We start from the raw sequence: 25,128 nt of genomic DNA, 5'->3' as shown, positions 1-25,128 counted from the left end.
GTATTTACGTAACGATTCGTAACCTTGACGTTTTGTAAGGGACACATCTATTTTTTAACAATTTCCAAGATCGATTCACACTCAACAGAACTTCGAATTCGAGAACGATACGTCAAATCGTAGTAAATAATTGTTGACGTACCGCAAAGTGGAAGGTCCTTTTTAAAACGTAAATTTCGATAGAAAAAACAATCTCCAAGATCGATTCACACTCTACAGAACTTCGCATTCGAGAACGATACATCAAATCGTAGTAAAAAATTTTGGACGTATCGTAAAACGGAAGGTCCTGTTTAAAACGTAAATTTCGATACAAAAAAACACCAGTCTACATAGGGTGTTGCCCCTTAAACTATGATATCATTTGAACCAATCTGTTGTTCTTGAATACTATTTATAGTAACTTCATTTAAAGATACAGTTGGTATATTATTTGGCGTGGATTGTGCATCATCGATTTGCTTTGGTTTGGCACATTTATACTTACAATATTTCCGTGCGAAAACTAATAAATATGTCATGAAAAATAGTATCACTACGAATAAAATCGCACTCACGGATACGATAATACTTTTAACCGGTCGATTCCAATCTAATACTTCGTATATACTTGGTTGACCCTCCCTAAAAATAAACAAAAAAACACATTTGTGAAAACGAGCTAAATTTAAATTGTTGGAAGACTTGAAATGAAGTTAATAATTCGGGTCTTGAGAAATAAGAGGGTTCGAAAAAACAGGTTCGTCAATATCTGTCTTTGAATCAGTTGTAATTGAAAGAGTGAGGGAAGGAGATATTGGCCACAAACTCAGTTCATCCAATTCTATGAAATATATATTATTACTTTTGGGGTTGCCATCTCAAAGTTCAGGGAAGGCGGGAAATAAATCTGAAAATCGGGAGATAATGAAATTTATATAAATATTTGATCTAATTTGTTTTGTATTTCAAGTTTTTCCATAATTAAAAATTTTAAATAAGTATTCCTCAAATAATTTTAAATAAAACTTGCTTAGAACTGTCCAATTGACCTGAATATGAAATAAATAATCAAAAAATCTGTACTAAACTTTGATTTTTTTCTAAGGATTTTGAAGATTTCTGGGATCTCCCGATCAAATCTGGAGAGATGACAACCCTAACCACTTTAGACGTTTAGAGCCATGCTCGCTCGGTATTTGATCTTAACGTTTCTGTTCAAATTGTGCCCTACGTAAGTAAATGTCATAAAGCAAGCAAGAGAAAAAACTTCCATTACGCATGATTACGGATTTACTTTGAGAAATGTTAAAATCGAACACCAAGCTAACGTAACTCAAGGCAGTAATTACAGTCTTTAAAGCAGGCATGGGCAAACGGGACTTACAGAAGTCCCTCGGATTTTTGTAACTAAAATACGAGTAAGACAAAGAGACAACATTTCTTTTCTACCTATTACTATTCTCATTACTATTAAGGAAGATGAGATAAGTAGAAGAGTCGTATACCCGTCTCACTTCCTCCTCTATGAGCAATGCGGGCTTGGATAAAGAGACACACAATAAAGTTTATGGCACACAATAAAGTTATAACAATAGTGACTTCGACTTAAAATTACTCGCCCATGCCTGCTTTAGAGTTCTTAATTATCACCCAACATTCAGGATCGCTTTGTTCATTGTATGTAAGAGAAAGAAGGGAGGGGGAGTGGTAATAGTAAAATAACAACTGTAATACTTACTTTCCTTTACCGCCAGCTAAATAATAGAAATATGTAAAAAATGTATAAATAATGGCGAACAAAAATGGATATATAACATGTAGCAAATACATCGGATGTGCTACCAACATTAAATCAATCAACATTATAATTGAATTCATTGCATGCATTGCCAAATTTATGAAATTGATTTTATGGATTTCTGAAAACAGATAATTAATCATTTATTTGATAAAAAGATAATTTTTTTTATAAATAATCGGTCAGCACTCGTGTCCATCGTTCGGTAATCTTTAGTCCCGTGATGAGAGATAGGCTTACACGTTCTGCTCATGCGTCAAATATTAAATATTATTTAACTTTGTGAATCATAACCTCTACATAATTTATTATATATTTATTGTTAATGCTCTAGCTAATTAAAAATAGTTTGATTTAACGAATAGGCCCGAAAATTTCAGAAGTTAATATTTTTTTGCTTACACCTTTACTTGCGTTATGAGAGAAATTCTCACAATTTCTGAGGGACTTGAAATAAAAATATTTGTATAAAATGTGAGCAAAATGCTCATAATGCGAGTGCTGACGGTATAAGGGTTTTTTTAAATCTGAATGAAGGCCTACAAAATAAATACCTGGATTGTAAATTAAAACCCAATATAAAACGGTGATTCCAATCGCAAGTACTGCGGCCATAGCGTGAATTACTCCATAAAATTTACATACTAAATTGATCTTGTGCTGTTTTTTAAGATCCACATTTTGGTTTTGATTTGTTGCTTCTGGTGCAGTTGATGGTTGCTCTTTATCTTTAATATTACAGTTATGTTAATATACCGAGTGTTTGGGAAAAATCGTGCAAAAAGTATTTAAAAGTAGTTTGAATTCATCAAAATTAGAAAAATTGTTTATATAAATGGTAGCGTAAACGCCGTGTATTTAGAAAATAACAAATCGATAGTATTGATAAAAAACGTTTCAAATTAGTTCTGAGATATTGTCAGAAATCGCTCCCAGAGATCGAATTTTGGGTAATATTTCAAGTGATCCCAGAAACTATTCGTCTAATCGTCAAATGAATGCGATTTTTGTGAATTTTAGGTCAAACTTACTTTATAGAAGGACTTTTATCAAATTTCAAATTTTTTTCGATTTTTCCAAAGGGGTACGTACCTTGAGAAAATTGCAAAAAAATCGAGAAAAATTATTTTCCTCCGATTTTAATAAAACTCAATTTATAAGACTATTTTGACCCAAAATGTGCAAAAATCGGGTTTATTTGACGATTGGACGGGTAGTTTTCGAGAAAACGTCAAAAAACGATTCGAATTATCGTTTTTCTCAGAAAGTACTCGCTCAATGGTCGAAAGAACCCAATTTTTTATTTTATTGGGTCTAATTGTCCTTATAAACTGAGTTTTATCAAATTCTGAAACAAAAAATTATTCATGATTTTTTCGATTTTTCCAAAGGAGTACCCCTTAAGAAAATTGCAAAAAATCGAGACAAATAATTTTCCTCCGATTTCAATAAAACTCAATGTATAAGCTCATTTTGAACCAAAATGTGCAAAAATTGGGTTTATCTGACGATTGGGCGAGTAGTTTTCGAGAAAATCTTAAAAATTGATTCGAGAGATCGTTTTTCTCCGATATTGCTGATGTAGTTAACCCTTAGGCCAATTGTTTCTGAAATATCACTCCAAATTATGTACGAAAAACGGTATTTCGATGAAATATACCAATATTCGAAAATATATCTACTGTTTCAATCGTAAATTATGCAAACTTTTGTATTTCTTGGGTCTTAATTGTTCTATAAATCCCATTAAATGGACACAATTTTTTAATTATTTGCCGTATAAAACCACAAACCACAAAAAATTGAATACGGAATACAATAAAAAAATTCTAAAGAACTTGTTCACGATTTGAAGCTGTTAAATTTTTTGCACAATTTTTTTCAAAATAGGTCAATAAGTCCTACCTGATATTGTTTTCACCAGCAACTTTTCTTTGATAAAATAATAGGTATGGATTAATGTTGCCAGCAAAAATTGCAATACAATTATTAAATATCCCCAATGTGTCATGTATATAAACCATTTGAAAATTGTGTAATCGGGGTCAACTTCCAGTTGATTGATCAGTGATAAGATCATAATACCGACTGTCGTGATTGTCATTAAAATTCGATAGATCATGAACCATATTGATATATTTTGGGATTTTTGCCACTGTAAATATAAATATCAAAAATTATCACCTGGTAAAATTTTCAAAATTTCCCGACAGTTACGTATACTTTATTCATAGAGAAAGCAATCTTAAGGTTGATTTTAAGGCAATATAGAGATAAAAATCTGAATTTTGATATGTTATTAATTGTTAACTCATACGTATTAAATAATTTTTTTTAAATCTGACGAAGGGCTTTTAAGTAAGTAAGGACGTTCTGAAGGAAGAACCAAAAAATCACATTTTGTTTGGATCCCAACCAGTGTCATGTAATAGCCGCAACAACTTTGCGAACAGAGGCCTTTGGAAGTGATATAAGATCTTCGGAACGCCTGCGATTGTACTCAGACCATATCTGTCTTGTAGTGCTACAAATACGCTACTCCCTCCATCTAAGATTGGCCCTTTTTAAGACATACTCTTTGAAGAGCAACTTGCAGTTCGCAAATGGAACTTCCGGATATTTATTAATGCTTATGTCCGGTAGCATTGTGCCATTTCTGGCAAGTCGGCTTCGTAATTTCCTGGAATGTCGCTGTGTCCTGGTAACCATACCAGGTTTACATTAATTTGTCCAGCTCATTTAATTTGTCCTGTGCTACCTTTGACGTTAGATAGACGGAACTGAAGGATTTAAGAGCTGCTTGGCTGTCGGTGAAGATTGTAATGTTCCTGCACCTAAGGGTGTTAAGTCTTATACATTCCTCATGAATAGCCATCACTTCCGCTTGATACACGCTACAGTGATCCGACAGCCGAAATGATAGACGCAGATTGAGATCTTCAGAGAAGATCCCACAACCTACCTTCTTCTCTAACTCAGATCCGTTAAAGTAAAAAACGACGCCCTTTGACTTGACCAGGTTCGCATTCCAATCCTGTCTGGAGGGGATCTTTACTGAGAACCTGTTCCCGAAGGAGAAGGTAAACCGTAGTCAACGGATCTTGGATCTTCGTAATATCCGTGATCTTATCCTTTTAAGGATGTATGAGCATGGTAGTGGGGTCACAAATTTAAAAATAGATATTTTCAATTTTGATGATAAATTTATATTATTACTTGACGATATAAGACGAAAAGTAAGAATAAAATTTTTCGATATCTGGCTTAATTTTCAAAATATCGAAAATTGAAAATTTTGCTTAATTATTTAGCTTTCGATATTTCGAAAACCAAGACACATATCGAAAAATTTTATTCTTATTTTTCGTCTACATTCATGAAGTTATAACAAAATTCATCATCAAAGTTGAAAATAAGATAAAAATAATTTCAACCCTTAATCTACCCTGCTCTTAGATCCCTTATATGGACGGTGACACTTAGTTTTTTTCTTTTCTAATTCATTGCTAATATGTTTACTTTCTATTAAAAAGTTTTTTTTTAAATTTGTTTTCATTCATTCCAAATGAAAATTATCAAAAACTTCCAAAATATGTCGTTTTTTGAGATTCCTCCATAAGAGCCAATGTATTTTATATCGATTTTTAATGACTTTTTTCTTAAAAATTTGCACGGATACCTAAGCTGAAATTTTAACCACATATTCTTTGAGTAAAAGACTACCTACAAACAAATTTTGAGCCTTTAAATCAAACATTGTTGTCATGCTCATACATCCTTAAACGCACAAAAATTTACATTTACCTGACATAAATAAAAATGTTCCTGTTGAAACTTTTCATTGACACATAATACTTTTAAATGTTTGGTGAATTTTGGTGAAAATATTTTATATACCATATTTCTGCAACAAAAATACACTAATTTAAACAAAAAATTATAATTCACTCATAAACACCTAAATTAATTTTTTATAAACACTCAATTAAATTTTTTATATTAATTAATTTAATATAAACACATTTGAATTTAAAAAAATTAAATTTAAAAATATCGATAATAAAAATATTTTATAACAATAATTTTATTAAAAACAGAACTAATTATCATACATACTAATTTAAAAATATAAACACTGGTCGTTACCAGCCACTGTACCGAAAAAACTAATCAACATCCATTGTATTATTAAAAGATTTTAAAAATGTTTATGTAACAATAAAAAGTTTTATAAGATCTGGTGGTATACTATTTATACGGAGTGGTTATGAATGATTGATAATGACGGAGTACATTGCAAAAAATTTGCACAAAACTATTATTTTGTATCTAAATCATTGGAATTGATTCTAAATCAATGAGTTGGTATTAAGCTCATAAAAGAAGTGTCCATTTGTCAATTCTGGTAAACCAAGTATTGATATCTCAAAAAATTTCGATCATATTTTTCAAATTTGTGATCAAAATTAACCTATCTTTCATATGTTTCAACAATGTGGAGTCTTGGTCCCGAGATGGCGAATGGTAGCGAAAAACTATCATCAGGGATGAAAATTTTGATCCAAGTATAGTTTAAAAAAAAATTTCTTTAAAGTCGGGTAAAATTTGGCTGTGTTATAAAAAAAAACCGATTTTTTGAACTTGATGACGTCATCAAAATCCAAAAAATTTAATTTTGCTCTTTCACATCCAAATTATATCCAATTTTGATAAACCAAGTATGTAATCCAACTAAATTTGGGTCATACTTTTCAAATTTGTGGTTAAATTTAACCTTACTTTAATAGCTTTCAAGAATTTGGGGTCTTGGGTAAAATATTTAGCACAAAGTTGAATGTTAGCAAAAAACTTCCATCAGGGATGAAAACTTTAACCCAAATATTGTGGGTTTCAAAAAAAATTTCACTTAAATCGGATAAAATTTGGCTGTGTTATAAAAAAAAGATTTTTTGAACTCAATGACGTCATTAAAATCCAAACACTTTAATTTTGCTTTATTACATCCAAATTTTATCCAATCTTGATAAACCAAGTATGTATCCAATTAAACTTGGAACATTATTATCAAATTTGTGGTTAAATTTAACCTTTCTTTAATAGGTTTCAAGAATTTGGGGTCTTGGGTAAAATATTTGGCACAAAGGTGAATGTAGAATCGTAGATATCGAAAACTTTTATTCTTATTTTTCGTCTACATTCAAGTTATAACAAAATTCATCATTAAAGTTTAAAATAAGGTACAAATAATTTCAACCATAAGTCTAAAATAGGGTATTCCACTTTTGCTAATAGAAATAAATTTCGGAAAAATACACACGCTTTCTTGCCAAAAACTTAAATTAAATTTTAAACCTTTTTTAAACTGTCAAAAACGCGGGCATCCAATTTGATGACGCAATATAGGTATCATTATACGAAATAACACAAATAAGTTTAACAGATATATTCATAGACATCGGATTATAATAAATATAAATACTCATTATCTATGGATATATTATACCCAACTGTCTACACTGAACTAATTGATGGTCTATGACTCATACCGCTATGACATCACAGCAAGGCTTACCCGCGTTTTAGGTCACGTGATATACAGTTTAAAAATTACGATTTTTAATTTTAATATTTTAAAAGAAAAATGTGCTTTTATCACTCGAAATCAGAATATTTAAATATATTTTACATTAATTTTAACTTTTTTCAAATTTCATGATTTATTTTTGACTAATATCCTATTCTAAATGAGAAAGTTCCCTTAAATGTATGCTTACCATTAATCATTTAAAATCACCCGGTTTATTAAATATTAGTGGTTTAACCACTATTCATAATATACATAATATTTGTCCACTAACACACTACGTAATAAATTTTTAAGAGCTGTTTACTTTTCAAATATAAAATCAACACTTTTATTTTTTAGTTATATAATTAATAAAAAAAAAACTTTTTAAATGACTGTGCATAATATTAAATAAATTGGAGGGATTGTCTCGTGTTGTTGTCCATATAGTCTGACTACTTATTCATTCAATGATTCAATAATATAATAAATACGCAACAATTGAGTATTATTAAACAACCATTGACATATTAAACACATGTGGTACATGTACTAAAACTGAACAGTGCACATGTCAACATCGTGTGGACGATTTAGTATTGATGGTTCGAGGTAATCAAATTAGCTGTGTACTTTTTTTTATTAATTGAATAAAAAAATTAGACCGGTTAATAAGGCAATGTGATGCACAAAAAAAAATTTTTAATAAAAAATTCTATTTAAGGGACAAGCTTTTATTGTACTAAAAAGTAGAAAAAAAGTTTTATCTGAGTCACTCATACCTGACTGTTTGTAAAAGCTTGAGGCGCTTAATATCAAGAATGAATCGGAACGCCTCATCTACTCTACATGCCTAATTATTTTTCGATTCATTCTTGATATTAAGCGCCTCAAGCTTTTAAAAATAGTCGGGTATGAGTAACTCATAGATAAAACTTTTTTTCTACTTTTTAGTACAATAAAAGCTTGTCCCTTAAAAAGTATTTTTTATTAAATTTTTTTTATCTAAGATAAAAAACATGTATATATATCAAATATGGTGGAAGCGATGGGAAAATCAGGACGCCACATCCTTACCATACATTGTCATCCAAACTAAATGTGCATGCAAAATTTCAGCTCAATCGGAAACCGGAAAGTAGATCAAATTTGACTTGCAAGATTTGATTTCAGGCAGACAATGAGACAGGTGAAACTAAATAAAAGCTTGTAAAAATGTGTCTAGCTTCGATTCTTGGCCAAGGTGTTACATTTTTTTGTCATACTTTCATATTGTTTGAATGAATTTAAAAAAAATTGATCCGAAAAAAATTGACCCAATTATATACTGCTCATTTACGAACTCAAATTCACTTATGACTAATAAAAATTTCAGCTTGATATCTCTTTTCGTTTATGACGGACAGACAGACAGACTGACAACGGTCAGACGAACAGACAACCGAAAATGAACTAATTAAGTGATTTTATGAACACATATACCAAAATTTTGTTCGTAGCATGAAAATTTTTAAATGTTAAAAACTTAGGACTAATCTTAGTATAAATTGATATAAACAACGTATATACAGGGTATAAAAATACTGTTCTCGAATTAATTTCGTTGAATTTTAAGTTTAAAAAGTATCGAGTATACTTGAAACTATTTACAGTTAATTATTTAAACAGAATTTCAAAAAATTTTCTTTATTAATTAAATTTTCTTATTAATTTAAAATAATTAAAATTTACACACTGTTTCCCTGTGAACGCACATAGCAAGACAGGTTGGTGAAAAAAACTTCCTTAATTGTTAATACAATAATCAAAGGAAATTGAATGTTTCAGTGTGACCGATGTTATATTTATATTAATTGGACTAAAAACTAAAAAAAATTTTGATTCACATAAAATTAAGTTTACAGTTACACTTATTATTTTTTATAAACACTCAGTTATTTGTAAATTATATCCAAACTGAATGGTGCCCGCGGCTTTCCTACACGTCAATTGGAATGCGTAAACCAATTAAATATACCACTTGCTACTCTTTTCGGATTACTTTTAGATTTAGTCATCGAACGAAAAATGAAAAATACACATCTTATCGAAAGACGAATTACAGATCTATACGTGCATGTATAAAAGCCATGTTAATTAAAAAATTACCTTGGGAGGGAAATTACTTTCATTTTATTGGTAATTAAAAAATAATAATTTAAAATAAATAATTGCCAAATCAAAAAGGTTAATCTAGCCATTAGAGGTTATTATTAATTTGAATAAAATTGAGTTTGTAAGAGTAAAAATCATCCAATTTTAAATTTTATCTCTTTCATATGCATAATAGGTCTTTGCCCTTATGTCGATTTCACTTTATCTTTCGTTAAAATTTGAAAATGTGCTAGAATAGGTGAAACAATCTGAAATCATAGTTAAAATCGATTGATAAACATAAAAGATATCCATTTATAAGCAATTAAACAATTTTTTCTATTTTATTCTTGCAAAAAAACTTCCTTAACAATTGCAGGCTATGACATCACCAAGTGTCATTTTCCTTTCTTTTTACTTGTACATTTAAATTTTTCATATTTTCGTAGTTATTGATGTTACCCAAAAAGTGATTTCACACGAGTCATTGAATCATTGAATATTCGCTTGTTTTACATTGTACAGGATCCTGATATAAAACCCTAGGGATAAGTTCTAAGAACAAATTTTTAATATATTTTTGGCTAAATAAAATAATATGTCACCAAAGTAAGACAAAAAATTGTATGTGTCAGATTCAACGCACAACTGGAGTTTACTCCTTAAGTGGTGTATAGTATGCAATGTCCCTCAGGTTATCGTCAGTTTCAAACAATAGATGCTTTATCTGTTATATATAGTATGTAGTAAAATTTATATATCGCTCAGTAGCTATGTAGATAGGCATTCTGTATCAGTGGATAACAAACAACACTGTGTGTTTCCTCCGTCAGGTTAAGGTAAGTTTCAAACAATAGATGCTTTGTCGACAGCACACAAGTGTACAAGTTATACACATGCATTACTATAATTCAATTCATTCAATCATTAAATTTTACTTCGTTTTATCGGAAAATCGATTTGTAAGGAGTAAACTCCAAAAATAAACTGCATTAGTTTAATTTATGGCCTTGGATAACTTCGTAGTAAAAAATTTCCCTTAACACATGCAGTTTCCTGCTAATTTGACACTTTGATTGTAAATTATTTTCAGGGCCAACTAGAAATAGTTAAGAACAACAGTATTTTAGCTGAGATGCCGAAAATTTATTAGTTTATAGAACTTATCTATTTACTAGTAATTCAGAACTATTTCATGAATTTTATTCATGTCAATTTTTTTTTTTTTTTTTTAATCAAAGCTTGCATTTTAATTTTGAAATACTATAATTTTAAATAACATAAATATTTATTTATAAGTACATATTTGATATGTTTGATATGATCTTGGATTGTAGTAATTATTTATTTATATTTTTTTATTTAATTATTACGTAAACAATAAACATTTATTATTACCCACTATTACTACTCAGAACTACCTGTATTACCAACAAATAACTGATTTAAATGCTATTTAGAATCATGGTCAACGGCAATTTTTATTTTTTTTATAATTATTATAATATTTATTAATATTGAATACATTATTATGCACAGATTTCTGTACCATGTATATGTGAAATATATCAAGGTATACTTAATTTAGTCCCAAGTTTATAACACTTAAAAATATTGATGCTACGAATAAAATTTTGGTATAGGTGGTCATAAAATCCATTTTTGGTTGCATGTCTGTCCGTCTGACAACACGCACACTAAGTGAGGTCGATTTCGTAAATGAACAATATAGATTAACTGGGTCTTGGGTCCGTAGGACCCATTTTGCAAGTCGTTAGAGATATAACAAAAATTTAAATGTAGAAAATGTTGCTTATAAAAAAATAAACAACATTTTCGATGGAGACAAAAGACAAAAAAAAAAATCACGAACATTTTCGTCCGCCAACACGGGCAGAGTCCAAAGACGATTCTTTAAAATTTTTAGTAATTAAATAATTACATAAATTTGATTACTAATGATGTTGGATGTTATCTAAATTTAATTAATTAATTTACAGATAAAAAAATTTCAGATTTTTGTTTAAAAAAAATTTTAAGTGTACTGTAAAATTCCTTCAGTGTGGGTTTGCCTTGGAATAATACGACTGGATTTATTGAACGTTCAACACCAGGAAATTTGGGCTACAAATTGATTTATACGTTGTCAATCTTTCAGAAAAAATTGTCCATAAATCTTCTTCCTGAAATCCGCCATTGATATCTTAATTCCAGTTTTTTTATAATCAGAAAACTTTCATTTGATATCCTTACTGCTGAGCTCAGTGGCAAGAAGCTGTTACCCACTAAGCCGAGGCAGGGCACAACAAGAGGGACCCCCGAAGTGCATTTACGAAGACTAAAAAAAGAGGGGAATAGATAAATTTGCACAAAAAGACACGGCAAAGGAGCACGAAGTTCATAAACGAAAACCAAAAAGAAAAAAAAAAGAAAAAAACAAATTTGTAGGAAATGGCACCACAAAGAGGCACCAAGATGATTAACAAGGACTAAAAAAAAAGGCCCTATTTACAGATTTTGCTCGCTGAGCCCTTTTCCTTAAATCCGCCACTAGCTAAACTTGAAAATAAATTTAAAGAAATCACTTGCGATAAAACTGACAATAGACACTATTTATTAAATTTTCAGCAAAAAGAAATTATTGAAATATATAATCAGTAATTCGCTAAAAAGACAATTTTTAAAATAATAGCTTACTCTTAAAAATTCCAAAAAAAAAACAAAACAAAACAAAACAAAAGAACGATTTGTGCCATGTAATATAAATTTTAACAATACAAAGATAAAACTAAATTTTTGCTAAAAGTAAACACATTTTTTAACTTCAATATTTGAAAGTTAATATTTTGTTGAACAAACATTCTCGGGTTTTCCCTACAAGTCAATGATAGAAATCTATTGTAATTTGGTAGGTAAACAAAAAACTTAAACCTAAGTACATATTTTATTTATTATGAATAATATAACATCACTTTGAGAACATGCATGAGTGAGATTCATTGGAAAATTTATTTGTTATTAAATAAAATGTTAAAATTTTACTCATGTTACTTTTAAACCAGGCATGGGCGAGTTATTTTAAGTCGAATTCACCATTGTTATAACTTTATTGTGTGTCATAAACTTTATTGTGTGTCTCTTTATCGAAGTCCGCATTGCTCATAGAGGAGGAAGTGCGACGGGTATACGACTCTTCTACCTATCTCAGTTTCTCTAATAGTAATGAGATAGGTAGAAAAAAAATGTTGTATCTCTGTCTTATTCATGTTATTGGTTGACACTGTCTTACTAGTATGTTAGTTACAGAAGTCTGAGTGGCTTCTCTAAGCCACACTTGCTCATGCATGTTTTAAACAAAAATAATTCAAGGAAATGAGGTTGAATTGAAAGTTCTGTAGAAAAGGTCATGAAATTATCGACATTTGACTCAGGACGTGCAGGCCAAAAGACACAAGGAAATCATTCGTCATAAGAACCAATAAAAACAAATTTTTGAAATTTTCGCCAGTGTTTTGTCATAAGGGTGATTCGATACGTGACTGGATTTATTTAACAAAATGAAAATGTGACTGTCACTACATGCAAAAGAAAGTCGCGTTCTAGAGTGTTTTTAAATATCGAATATTTTCCTCAAAGCAGGATTTATGATTTTAAATTGTATCTGGGGCCAAAATACATAAAACAAATTATTGTAAAATTGTAAAATAAAGAACCTTAGTATTTTAGAATCAAATTTATTAGAAAAACAAGCGAAAACAAACAATTGACTGAGTTAATTGTTGAAATACCATGTATAGTGTTGCTTACTCTATCACATTACACACACATACATGTCACACATATATAACTGATATTCCCACATAATACATAGTATACAATTTGCGCATAATTTGCGCTCTCACGGGTAAACAATGATGTTTATGAAAAAATGTTTCAAACAAAAGTTTTTATTTTTTTATAAGGAATATTTTGTACCTTTAAACTTTTGTTCTATCTCTAACGGTTTACAAGACTCAATTAACCTGTTGCTCATTTACGAACTCGACTTCACTTTTTACGTCCTAAGCACGCTATAAAAATTTAAACTTGATTTCTCTTTTCGTTTTTTAGTAATCGTGATGACAGATGGATAAACAGATGACAGACAGACAGACAACCGGAATTGGACTAATTAGATGACTTTATGAACACCTATACCACAAATTGGTTCATAGTATCAATATTTTTAAGCGTTATAAACTGGGGACTAAACATAGTATACCTTGGTATATTTCATATACATGATATAATAAATCGTGACTGTCGTCACTTTGAGTTGCAAAATAGCTGTATTTTGAGTTGCATTTTAAAAGAAACCTTAGTAATTAAAATTACATCACACAAGACAAGAACTTCAAACCCATTTTAAAAATTTAAAAATGTACTAAAATGCAATTTTTGAGTACTATTACTAAGAATCATATGGTCACTAATTAAATTTAAAATATTTGTAATTTTAACGTTCTTCTAAATATATATAATGCAATTTTAATGAAAACTAAAAATTTACGAACAAAAAATATTATTAAGGTACTTAAGATACTGAAGTCCAACAGTCTTGGCACCATACTGAACTATTTTTACCATCAAAAACAATAATAGTTTTTTCCCAACCATGGAAAAACATCCATAAATAAAATATATACTAAAACTACCATAAAGAATGTAATAAATCGTTCCGTAATTTTCTATTTCACCGTTTTTCCCGTCTATAAACATACTAACTCGAATCTCACAGGGAAACACAAATAATTCAATTTGCATACTTTTTCACTTCAAGGTTGAAGTTATCGTGGTTTATGCACTTATATATAGAACATTTTTCGCATAGTAAAGATATTTGCTCCGCGATTAAAATGTATTAAGAAATTAAAAAAACAATTAAAAAATTTAAAAGCGATTTACCACAGCATTTATGAGATAGTTGCGATTAAAACTGACATATTTCGGAAAAATTGAAGTTATAATTTTTTTTGTTTGTGTAGTAGAAATATTACCATCTTCTAGTCAACTATAGTAGAGTAATGTGATCACAAGCTGAGTATTGCGTGTGTGAAGCTTCAACTGGTAAAGTACTAGACAAAAATTATACCAAATTTCACTACAAGCTCATATACTCGTATTGTTTATATAATCAAAAACTTTTTAAGAATATTGTAGAGGAGCAACGTCCTTAATTAAGATAGTTTGAGCACCAAGGCAATTTAAGAATTAGGATTAAAATTATTTGTACCTTATTTTCATCTTTCATGATGAATTTTGTTATAACTTAATGAATGTAGAAGTGTTTAATTTTCGATATTTAGAAAATTACTCAGTTATCAAAAATTTGTAACATAATTCATCATCAAAATGGAAAATAAATATTTTTATTAATTTGTGTCCCCACTGCCGTGCTTATACATCCTTAATTAGTCGGGCACAGCGGGTTTTTTTTGTTTGCAATAATTTATTAAGGTTTTTACAATTTAAATATTTTTTTTTTTATTTCCACCGACTAGTTTTGAAGAAATCTATGAAAAGATATCATTCATCTACCGTTTTACCATAAAATGTTAAATATGCCTATTTTTGAAGTCATTTTTATTTAAATAATCGAACAAACCCCACCCCCCCCCCCTAAAATTTTCAGAATTGATTTAGACTTCCAACTTCATATAAAAAAAAATTTAGCTTTTTAATTAAAATTGCCTTGATGATCGTACTTCCTTGACTGATTATTCAAGAAAATTTTTTATATTAAAATTTCCTCAGTTGTTAACCGGATGTAATATTATTAGTTTTACTACATAAATTCTTCTAGAATCTAGATGAAACTTATTTTCGTATATACAGTAAAAAAAACCGTTCTATGTAATAACCGCACTTATTGAGCAGTAATAGAGAGCTCAGATGGTCATGAAATTTGAGCTATTTTTAGTTATTGCAAAATAGAAAAAGAAAAACCGACAAAATTTCCAAAAACATTTAAAAAAAAAACGCAAAAACCAAAATATCATCAATCGCGGAAACGACTCCAACGATTTTCCTGAAAATTAGTATGCAAGAGATTTTTCGGGTGAGGAATTGATCTAGCTGGATTAAATTTGTAGGAAACGTCTTTTTATCTGTGTTTTCAGGAATAACTGAAACATTGACTGCAAAATATGACTCTTCCTGACATCTATTGGAGACGAAATAAAGTACATTACCGAGACATTCAAATTGGTTTTTGTGTGAAAACATTTAAAATGATTCTTATATTAGTGATAAAAATTGTGTCTTTTCCATAGAAGTAATAACATAGAACCGTAAAGTTGATCGTTATAGAGAGAGACCTTAAAAAAGTATGCGTGTAGCTGTCTTCGTCTGTCTTATATGACCTTTATGTAATACACAGCCATGCACGTGTTTATACAATAATTCAAAATATTAATATTCTCGCTTTGTCAGGCTGCGAGACAAGAAGGGGAGGTGGTTCCCCTTTTTTCGGTCTCTTTTTAACGGTCAATAATTCACTTACTGCGTTTCCTAAACTTTTAAGTCTCTATGTTATATAGAACCTCTTTGGTCTTTTCAACTAAAAAAATGCCGAGTAACGCTCGATCATCCAAGTACTAATTTTTAAACGAGTAGTAAACAACACCTTATTCTAACGATTTTGTGATATGGATTACCCCCTCCATCTCCCAATTAATTCATTCGAAGAGTGGGAGGTTGTAGACTACCATTTTAAACAAAATTGATTTTGTGAGAGCGGTACTTACATATCGTAAAAAAAAACTGAACCATGCGTACTCCTAATTTGTAATTAACACATTTTTTAATTGTTATAAATACATATTTCTTTAATATTTTAAACAGTTATTTTTTTGTTATTGTTGTATTTTATTTCTTTCGCACCACACAGTTTGATTACATAAAAACACTACCAACTTAACATTTCAACTTGGTTTTCTTGAATCCTAACTATATTAACATTTATTTTATTATTTTATAAAATCAATAATGTCTAATTTAAAGTATAGTAACATGAATGTTATTTGAGATTAAAAAACACGCAAGAACGCAATATGATATTCTGTGATATAGTGTTAATTTGAAATTTTTAAGTATAAGTAGTAGGTATTAAAGTACACTACTTTTAAAACTTATTAGCCATTTTTTCTTCGAAAATATAGACTTATGAATTGTATTCAAGGTAACGGGAAGTGGTGAGGATGCGTTATAAATCCGTTTTTTTAACCCTACAAATATAATAGTTTTGTTTTATTGATGTTTTGAACACATTAATTATTCATATGATTAAAAAGATAAGAAAGAGCCTAAATGGCCGAGCGATCTAAGATGCTAATCTTAGAACGTTGGACTATTTAGACTTAGGTTGCGGGTTCGAATCCAGGCAGCGGCAGTGTGAACAATTTATAATTAATGGGAGTGCAGAATTGATCACATTGTCGTCACTTGGATAAGAACGAAATAACCGACTCCACCCATATCAAAAATGTAATTGTAAATATGTTTGTAATGGAATAAATAAAGACTAACAAGTAATCATGTGGGTGGCCTCTGTGTTTAGGCATGCGTCACAAAAAACGGAGGTTAAACCCCCCATTATTATTAAAAAGATAATTTAAAAAGAACTCCAAATTTAAAAAAAAGAAAATTAATTACGTGGGTATTAAAACAGGATTTGATTTCAGTAATTTGGGTAACAATTTATTCGCAAATCAATTCAACCGCAATATATCACTTGTTACAAATCACCAGCAGACCGGATCACCCGCGATAATACATCCTCAAATCAAATCTCGCTCCAAGTAGAGATATGACCTATCCGTGGATCAGATAGTAGACAAAATCACAGAGATAATGCAAGAATCAAAAACCGGCCGACACGTGCTAACTCAACCCCATTCGAGGGATTGCCATCACGCAGAACGCATATGCATATTAATCACAGAGGCATGGCCAATCTGTGAATCACAGAGTGGACGGAATAACAGAGTCTACAAAAAGGTTAAAAATCTCCAAACCTGTGCTAACCTTAGATCGTTAAGTACATGGACTGAGCGTCGAACGATTTAAAGTGTGCCAACATCTGAGGTAATTGCTTGGGTCAAATTCATCATTGGGACGGTGTGGAAATGTCAAAACAAAATAATGTTATCATACTTGTCTTTGTAGATTCGTAAAAAAGAATGTAAATTGATACGTGATAAGTATTTTTTTAAGTCAAAAAGCGAAAAAGTTCAGTAAAATCACGTTGTTTTATGTAAAACATTTTGTGATATTAAAATTTGAAATTCAATTTATGTTTTTTTTGATAAATGTCCCTATATTATTTTAATAAATGTATTTTTTGATAAATGTTCCTAACTGATCCAAGCGATTACCTCAGATGTTGGCACACCTCTCACTGTACGAAAAGATCGGCGATGCTCTGTCTATGTACTTAATGGTCTAAGGTGCTAACTCAATCTCATTAAATACATGGCCAGCAGGAATTTAGAAAAGAAATATTTATTGTATTGTCGATAAGTGATTGGTCGTGGGTAATTTGATTTATGGATGTATTTTCATTGGGTGTATTGTCTTTGGATGAATGATTGTTGATGAATTGTCGACAAGTAAAGAGACGTACCACCGGTCATTTGAAGATAATTGCAAGTCTTAAAATATATTTTTTTTTAAGATTTTCACTGTTTGGCGCACCTTTATAGCCCTATAAAATTGAGGTGAAAATTTGTCTTAGATAGATTATTAAATTCCGAAACAAGCCATTTAGCAATTTTAAAGGAAGGAGCGTTAATGCCAGAAACTATTGGTTTAAAACTATTGTCTGATTTATGAATTTTCGGTAAGCAGTATAACCTAGGAACAGATGGATTAGAAAGTTGATATTTTAATCTATCTCGTTTCGCAATTTTATTTCGAGTATCGTGGTATTTATTTCAATAACCCCTCATTAAAATAAAGTATTTATTTATATAAGGATGAATTCTTGTTGACTTCGAGTTGAGACATAACTCGAAGTCAACAAGAATTCATCCTTATATAAATAAATACTTTATTTTATTTCTCTTAAACATGAAATGACAAAAAAATACCATTTCAATAAAAATCATCTAATGAGGGGAAAATAGGACTTAAGTGATGGAACTCTGATGCTCATGAGTTTTTTTTTAATATGAATAAAGTATGTATGGTAGTCAAGGAATACCTATAAATTATTGATGCCTGTCTTTGATGTACGGTATGAGTACATGTGAGTGGTGTAATTACCCACATGAAGTCATGAAATATGTGGTAAATTGAATAAGAAAAGAATAAATAACATTGCTCATTTTGTTATATGTTATTATTTAAACTTAAAAGAAGGCATTCAAAAAGGAATTTTTTAAGTTGGGATTATTATTTTTTGTATCCGGGTTAAATTACTTGGGTGGTCTTCGATGGTCTATTAAAGGTAAATCTTAAAAACAGTTTTTGATAATGTTTACGAATTAGACGAAGAAACGTAGGAATAAAGTTCGAAATATTTGAGCAGTAAGTCGGATTTGAATGCGGTTTCCGGCATTCGATTCTTTAGAGCGTCGGAAAATTTTGTGACCCAATTTGATTTATAAGAAATTAAAAATATGAAATTAGCATAATTAATATGCGTTTAATAATTGCATTTTAAATTGATCGTAAATATTAAATTCACAATTCAATTGAACATGAATATCGTGACAGAATTTGTCTCGGAGGTACCTGGTGCTCAAGGTAAACGGTTTCTCGTCGTCGAGTGGAGTTTTCGGGAAATTTGTTATATAAACTCCAAACTCATTACTCGAGGGTTTTTTGATCGCTAAACACGAATATCGTGACAGAATTGGTCTCAGAGGTACCTGGTGCAATGGTTCTGTTTCGATATTCGTGTTCAGCGACCAAAAAACCCCCGGGTAAAAAGTTTGGAATCATTTTCATCAAGGAATTTAATATTTACGGTCAATTAAAAATTATACAATGCATATTAATGATGCTAATTGCATATTTTTAATTGCTTATAAATCAGAATAGGTCACATAATTTTCTGACGCTTTAACGAATCGAATGCCAGAAACCGCATTCAAATCCGACTTACTGCTCAAATTTTTCGAACTTTGATCATTTTTTTGTGCCCCGTTTCTCGGTCTAAATACACTTTTGAAATTATCAACACTGTTAGAAATCGATCTATACTATTTAAATCGACTTTTCTATTATATTACGACTGATACGAAAACGCAAGTTATCTAAAATTATTCACAAAAAAGCCACAAGTATATATGAATTTCATAGATCATTTAAAGCAATTATATGGCAAGTCGCATGCGGCAGTTTGCAATTGCATGCAGTTCTCTTTGAGACCATCACTTAAACCTACACAGTATATTTGGAAGAAAATCAATTATGTATATTTCCAAGAAATTCAATTATTTAATCAATTAATTTTTTAAAACCCCATTATTATTATTCGTTATTCATTGCGCGATTTGCGACACTTACTAAGAACGAATTTTTGGAAGTTTAACTCCTAAGGTGGTGAAAATGGGGATGAAAGTTTGTATGCAAATTTGTTATTTTTGAATACACTACTAAACCTATTTTAAAAATTATTTCACCTATAGAATGACCTACGTTATCAGCGAGTAACACGGGCTATATTTTATTTTCTAGAAAAATTGGGATACCGCACCAAATAGTAATAATAAATAATTAAAACCTAGGAATTACAAGGGGAAATAAGTTAAGACAAAAGAAGTGAAGGCCAAAACGCGGTGATCGTTGTTGAGATTGCCCATCGATGCGGGCGGATAATTGCTAGTAAAATATTATGGTAATTCCTTTATATTATTTATTCAAGAGAAAACAAACTGTCTGTGCTTTAAGAATGAATAACTTATAGTTTTTCTTCTAATATTTTTACTTCTAATATTCATTAACTATGAAAATTTATTGAAAAATCGCTATTAAAATTTAACTGGCTTAAGAAAATTCACAAATAATAAGTAACAGAAATTAATTTTATGTGTAAACAAGTGAAAACAAATAATTGACTGAGTTAAAAAGTTTGTTGAAATACCATGTATAGTCAGTGTTGATTTATCATATTACACATACATACATGTGACACATACATAACTGATAATCAAGTATAGTACATATTATAAAATTTCCGCCTAATTGGCGCCCTCACGGGTAAACAATGATGTTTACGAAAAAATGTTTCAAACAAAAGTTTTTTAAGATAAAAAAATGTTTTTTTTTGATAAGGAACATTTTTTACATTTAAACTTTTGTTCTATCTCTAACTTTACAAGATGGGTCCTACGGATCCAAGACCCAATTGACCTATGATGCTCATTTACGAACTTGACCTCACTTTTTACGTCCTGAGTACACTGTTCAGATCTTTTTTCGTTTTTGAGTTATCGTGTCCACAGACGGACGGGCGGACGGACGGACAACCGGAAATGGACAAATTAGGTGATATAGTGAACACCTATGACAAAATTTTTTTCCTAGCATCATTATTTTTAAGCGTTACAAACTTGGGACTAAATTTAATATACTATGTATATATCATATATACATGGTATAAAAAGACATGAGAAAATTGCAATTTAAAAAAGGAATTTGATTATGCAAGAATTCCAAGGCGGTCGTATATTGAATATAGGTATATTAAATTAAATTCGTATGTTAAATTAATTCAAATATACAGAATTATATAGATAAGTAGTTTTAAATTAATAAATAAATATTAATGAATTTCAATTTCATTCAATAGCACACCACTTTAACTTGAATAATAATAACAATAATATATATAAATCATGATTATATTAATTAAACTGATAAATTTTATGAGAATTTTATTTTAATGCATCTTTATATATTTCATTTTAATTATATGCAATTGTACCTTTTATACCTGTTGTCAACTCACAATTAGGTTAGGTTAGGTTAAGTTAGGTTAGATTGGATGTCTTAGTCACCATTGTTATAACTTTATTGTGTATCATAAACTTTATTGTGTGTCTCTTTATCCAAGTCAGCATTGCTGATAGAGAAGGAAGTGAGACAAGTATACGACTCTTGTATCTATCTCAGTTTCTCTAATAGTAATGAGATAGGTAGAAACAAAATGTTGTCTCTCTGTCTTACTCGTATTTTAAGTTAAGAGTCCGAGGGACTTCTGTAAGTCCCGTTTGCCCATGCCTGCTATAGGGTTTGTTGTGCTACCGAAAAAGTGGGTTGATCAATTTCAGGCCGCCACTCTATGAACTATTTGAGTTAGGTTAGATTGGATGTCTTATTTTAAGTCGAAGTCACCATTGTTATAACTTTATTCTGTGTCATAAACTTTATTGTGTGTCTCTTTATCCAAGTCAGCATTGCTCATAGAGGAGGAAGTGAGACAAGTATACGACTCTTGTACCTATCTCAGTTTCTCGAATTGTAATAAGATAGGTAGAAACAAAATGTTGTTTCTCTGTCTTACTCGTATTTTAAGTTAAGAGTCCGTGGGACTTCTGTAAGTCCCGTTTGCCCATGCCTGCTATAGGGTTTGTTGTGCTACCGAAAAAGTGGGTTGATCAATTTCAGGCCGCCACTCTATGAACTATTTGAACAGAATTGGGTCCAGAAAGAAATAAAGTATATTATGTGTTAATTCAGATTTAAACTGTCTACTAAATTCCATCTCAATCAGTTCATACACATTCAAAGGAGGCATTTTATGCAAATATTTTTAAAAATGACTGTGACTCACTTGTAAAAATCATGACACAACTCTGTATATTTTAAAAATGATAAATTTTGATTATCTATACATTTTGCAAATGAAAAATCTTCAATATTTCCCATTAACTTTTATGTTTTTATGACGACAATATAAATTTTATCAATTTTCAATAAATTTTCAATGAAATATCTATCTATAATTATTATATAACATATCACTGATTATCCAAATATTATCTCCAACTAAAGAAGTAATCACGGCTTAAAATTTTACCAATTTTCCTAGCCCATGAAATTGAGTCAAAAATACGTTTAAAATTTTAACCCAGGATATACTTTCGTTTTTGAGCAATTTTTTGTCGATGTATCATACGTATATACCACGATTTTTGTTACTATTTCTTCTCTCTAATATTTCTAATCGCTACAAATTTTGGGCTCAATTTTTAATAATCTGAATTCGCCTGCGTGGGATATTTTATCTCATGATGCAAATTATAATCTACCCTTCAATTTTTATCCACATCGATTCAGCCCATGTTTATACCTAAATCCAGTCTTGGCTACATTCTTTTCAAATTTCAATAAGTATGAAAATATCTACAGTAATGACTAAGTGTGGCTGTGCATCAATATACTTATACAGCCACATGCAAGCCATTTCCTTGTCGAAATTCATAAAAATCGGTGTAGAAGTTTTGTCATGATGAAAGACAATAGTTTATACTTTTCTATATATCTGTTCAGCTATGGTACATCTCATAAAAAATCCATTCAGACAGAAAATCCGTTATAGCAAAATTTCTCAAAATATGCTCATATTTATGACAACAAACTGTACATAATACTTAGACATCGTGTGTATACATATACAAATTATAAACACACAGGTGCATATTTATAAATTGTTATTTATTTATTTATTTTTTTTGGAGAACCGTCATTTTACTACCAAAAAAATTCGTCGTAATAAATATTAATTAATTATGTGAAAATTATGCAAAAATGCCGGTTTTTATATTAGAACAACTTATAGCAACTTGTAAAGTCAAGGTAGAATCTCCGTAAACCTACTTTTTTACACAATGAAATAAAATTATGAATGAATGTTAAAAACAATCGTCTTCTTAAGAATTGCTAAATCTAAACTTGTTTGTTATCAATTAAAAAATATATTCGCTATCAAAATTGGTTTTTTTTTGGAGTTAAATGTACCAGTTGACTAAAAGTCACATAATTTAAATAAGATCTTAAGAACTTTTGAACATTATCCTATAATTTCATTCAGTAAAAAAGTAGGTTTACGGAGATTCTACCTTGACTTTACAAGTTGCTATAAGTTGTTCTAATATAAAAACCGGACTGGAAAATTAGATGTTTACTATAATTTTGTTAATTCCCATAAGATGAAGAACTATATTAATTTATTTTTAAAAATCTTGCATAATTTTCAATATTTAAAAAAATTGAATTGCATCTTAAAATGTTTAAGAATAATTCCAACGTTTTTTAATTTGATCTATTGAGCGAAACCGTAGAAAATTTAAAAATTAACAAAAAAAGGCATATATTTGCTTACGTTATATTGGCTGTCCAGGAAGGACACACTTAGGCTATAGAGCCCATTGTGATACCATATATGGGTTTTATCCCCTTTCCGTTCATAATTTCGTTTATCAGCTCCTCATTTTCAGAGGCTGAGTGCACCTCCTGCATGCATATACCCACTACACCAGCCCATCACAACTATTAATTAAATTAATTTTGTTGTGACGGCGGGAATCAAACCCACTACCTTAAGCAAACCGCGGACGGAATTGGTTATGCCTTAACCAACTGAGCTAATAGTGCCCCCTTAAAATGTTTAGGAATAATTTCTCAAAATTTTAAGTTAATGGTCTTTCTTTTCTGTAACGCCTCAACAAGCTTAACATGGGATTTCCGTTTAGCTACATGCTATATTATTTTATTGAGCGGAACCGTAGAAAATTTAAAAATTAAAAAAAATGACAAATTTTAAGTACTAATTAATTTTTAATTTAAAATAAAGTAAGAAACATTCGAAAAATCGAAAAATTCATTCCATTTTCTAATTAATGAATTTATGTTAAGTTATTTTTCATATGTTAGAAGACTTGGGACATTTAATAAAAATAAATTATTTCAATTTAAAATTATTGGATCGATACGAAAATCCATTACGGAAAAAAATCGAATATACGAAAATTAAAAAAAACATCATTTTTAGAATGATATATTTATTTGCGACAATCATTTCGAGATTAGGATAAGAATAAAATTTTATCATTTTGCCATGATGAAGTAATCTCGAAAGAATTGTAAATTTTTTTTTTTTATATATTACAAAATTATTTCAAGTTTTACCTCAGAATAAACTAGGTAAATTATTTATGACTTAAGCTAATTATAATTATTTATGACTTAAGCTAATTATTACTTAAAATCTATTTACTTTAATTTCAAATATTGACTTACATATTATTAAAAAATTCAAACGTAAATAATATAAATCGCAGAACAACACTTTAATGAAAAATGAACTCAGTCGCACATTAAATAATTATTCAAACAATACCTGACCAAAAATATAATTCCAAATTATTTAAAAAAAAAAAGAAGATATTATTATTAAAAATATTTTCAATAATTATATTATATTTACATTTTAAATTAATTTATTATTTGATATAATTATTTCATTTTTTTTCTGTGTTTTTTTTTAGTCAAAATTTTGTGAAAACATTCCGCCAAAAAAGCTATTTAAATCAAATAATATTCTTTAAATAAAAAATTCTTTTTTTTTAATTTCTTTCTTTTTTGTTTAAATAAATATACG

General features: G+C 29.5%; 1 protein-coding gene across 1 annotated transcript; it reads right to left on the bottom strand.

Moving 5' to 3' along the window:
- Nucleotides 1–187: 187 nt before the first annotated feature.
- Nucleotides 188–24,817, bottom strand: LOC123302139 (protein rolling stone-like). Its single transcript, XM_044884945.1, has 6 exons — nt 24,768–24,817; nt 5,585–5,684; nt 3,686–3,935; nt 2,335–2,508; nt 1,721–1,901; nt 188–624 (listed from the first exon to the last, which is right to left on the bottom strand). The coding sequence occupies exons 2-6, from the start codon at nt 5,678–5,680 to the stop codon at nt 348–350; spliced, it is 978 nt and encodes a 325-aa protein (XP_044740880.1). The 5' UTR covers nt 5,681–5,684; nt 24,768–24,817; the 3' UTR covers nt 188–347.
- Nucleotides 24,818–25,128: the final 311 nt, after the last annotated feature.

Source organism: Chrysoperla carnea, chromosome X, assembly GCF_905475395.1.
Source record: "Chrysoperla carnea chromosome X, inChrCarn1.1, whole genome shotgun sequence".
In the NCBI taxonomy this organism is placed as follows: Eukaryota; Metazoa; Arthropoda; class Insecta; order Neuroptera; family Chrysopidae; genus Chrysoperla; species Chrysoperla carnea.
Note: the sequence above shows the minus strand (reverse complement) of the source record. Positions and strands in the feature narration are given on the sequence as shown.

What these genes read in the sequence shown, in the direction of transcription:
- LOC123302139 (XM_044884945.1), bottom strand. Translation starts at nt 5,680, where the DNA reads ATGGTATATAAAATATTTTCACCAAAATTCACCAAACATTTAAAAGTA. An exon ending in GCTGGTGAAAACAATATCAG is followed by an intron (nt 2,509 to 3,685) that starts GTAGGACTTATT and finishes GTAATATTAAAG; the next exon opens with ATAAAGAGCAACCATCAACT. An exon ending in TTAGCTGGCGGTAAAGGAAA is followed by an intron (nt 625 to 1,720) that starts GTAAGTATTACA and finishes GTTTATTTTTAG; the next exon opens with GGAGGGTCAACCAAGTATAT.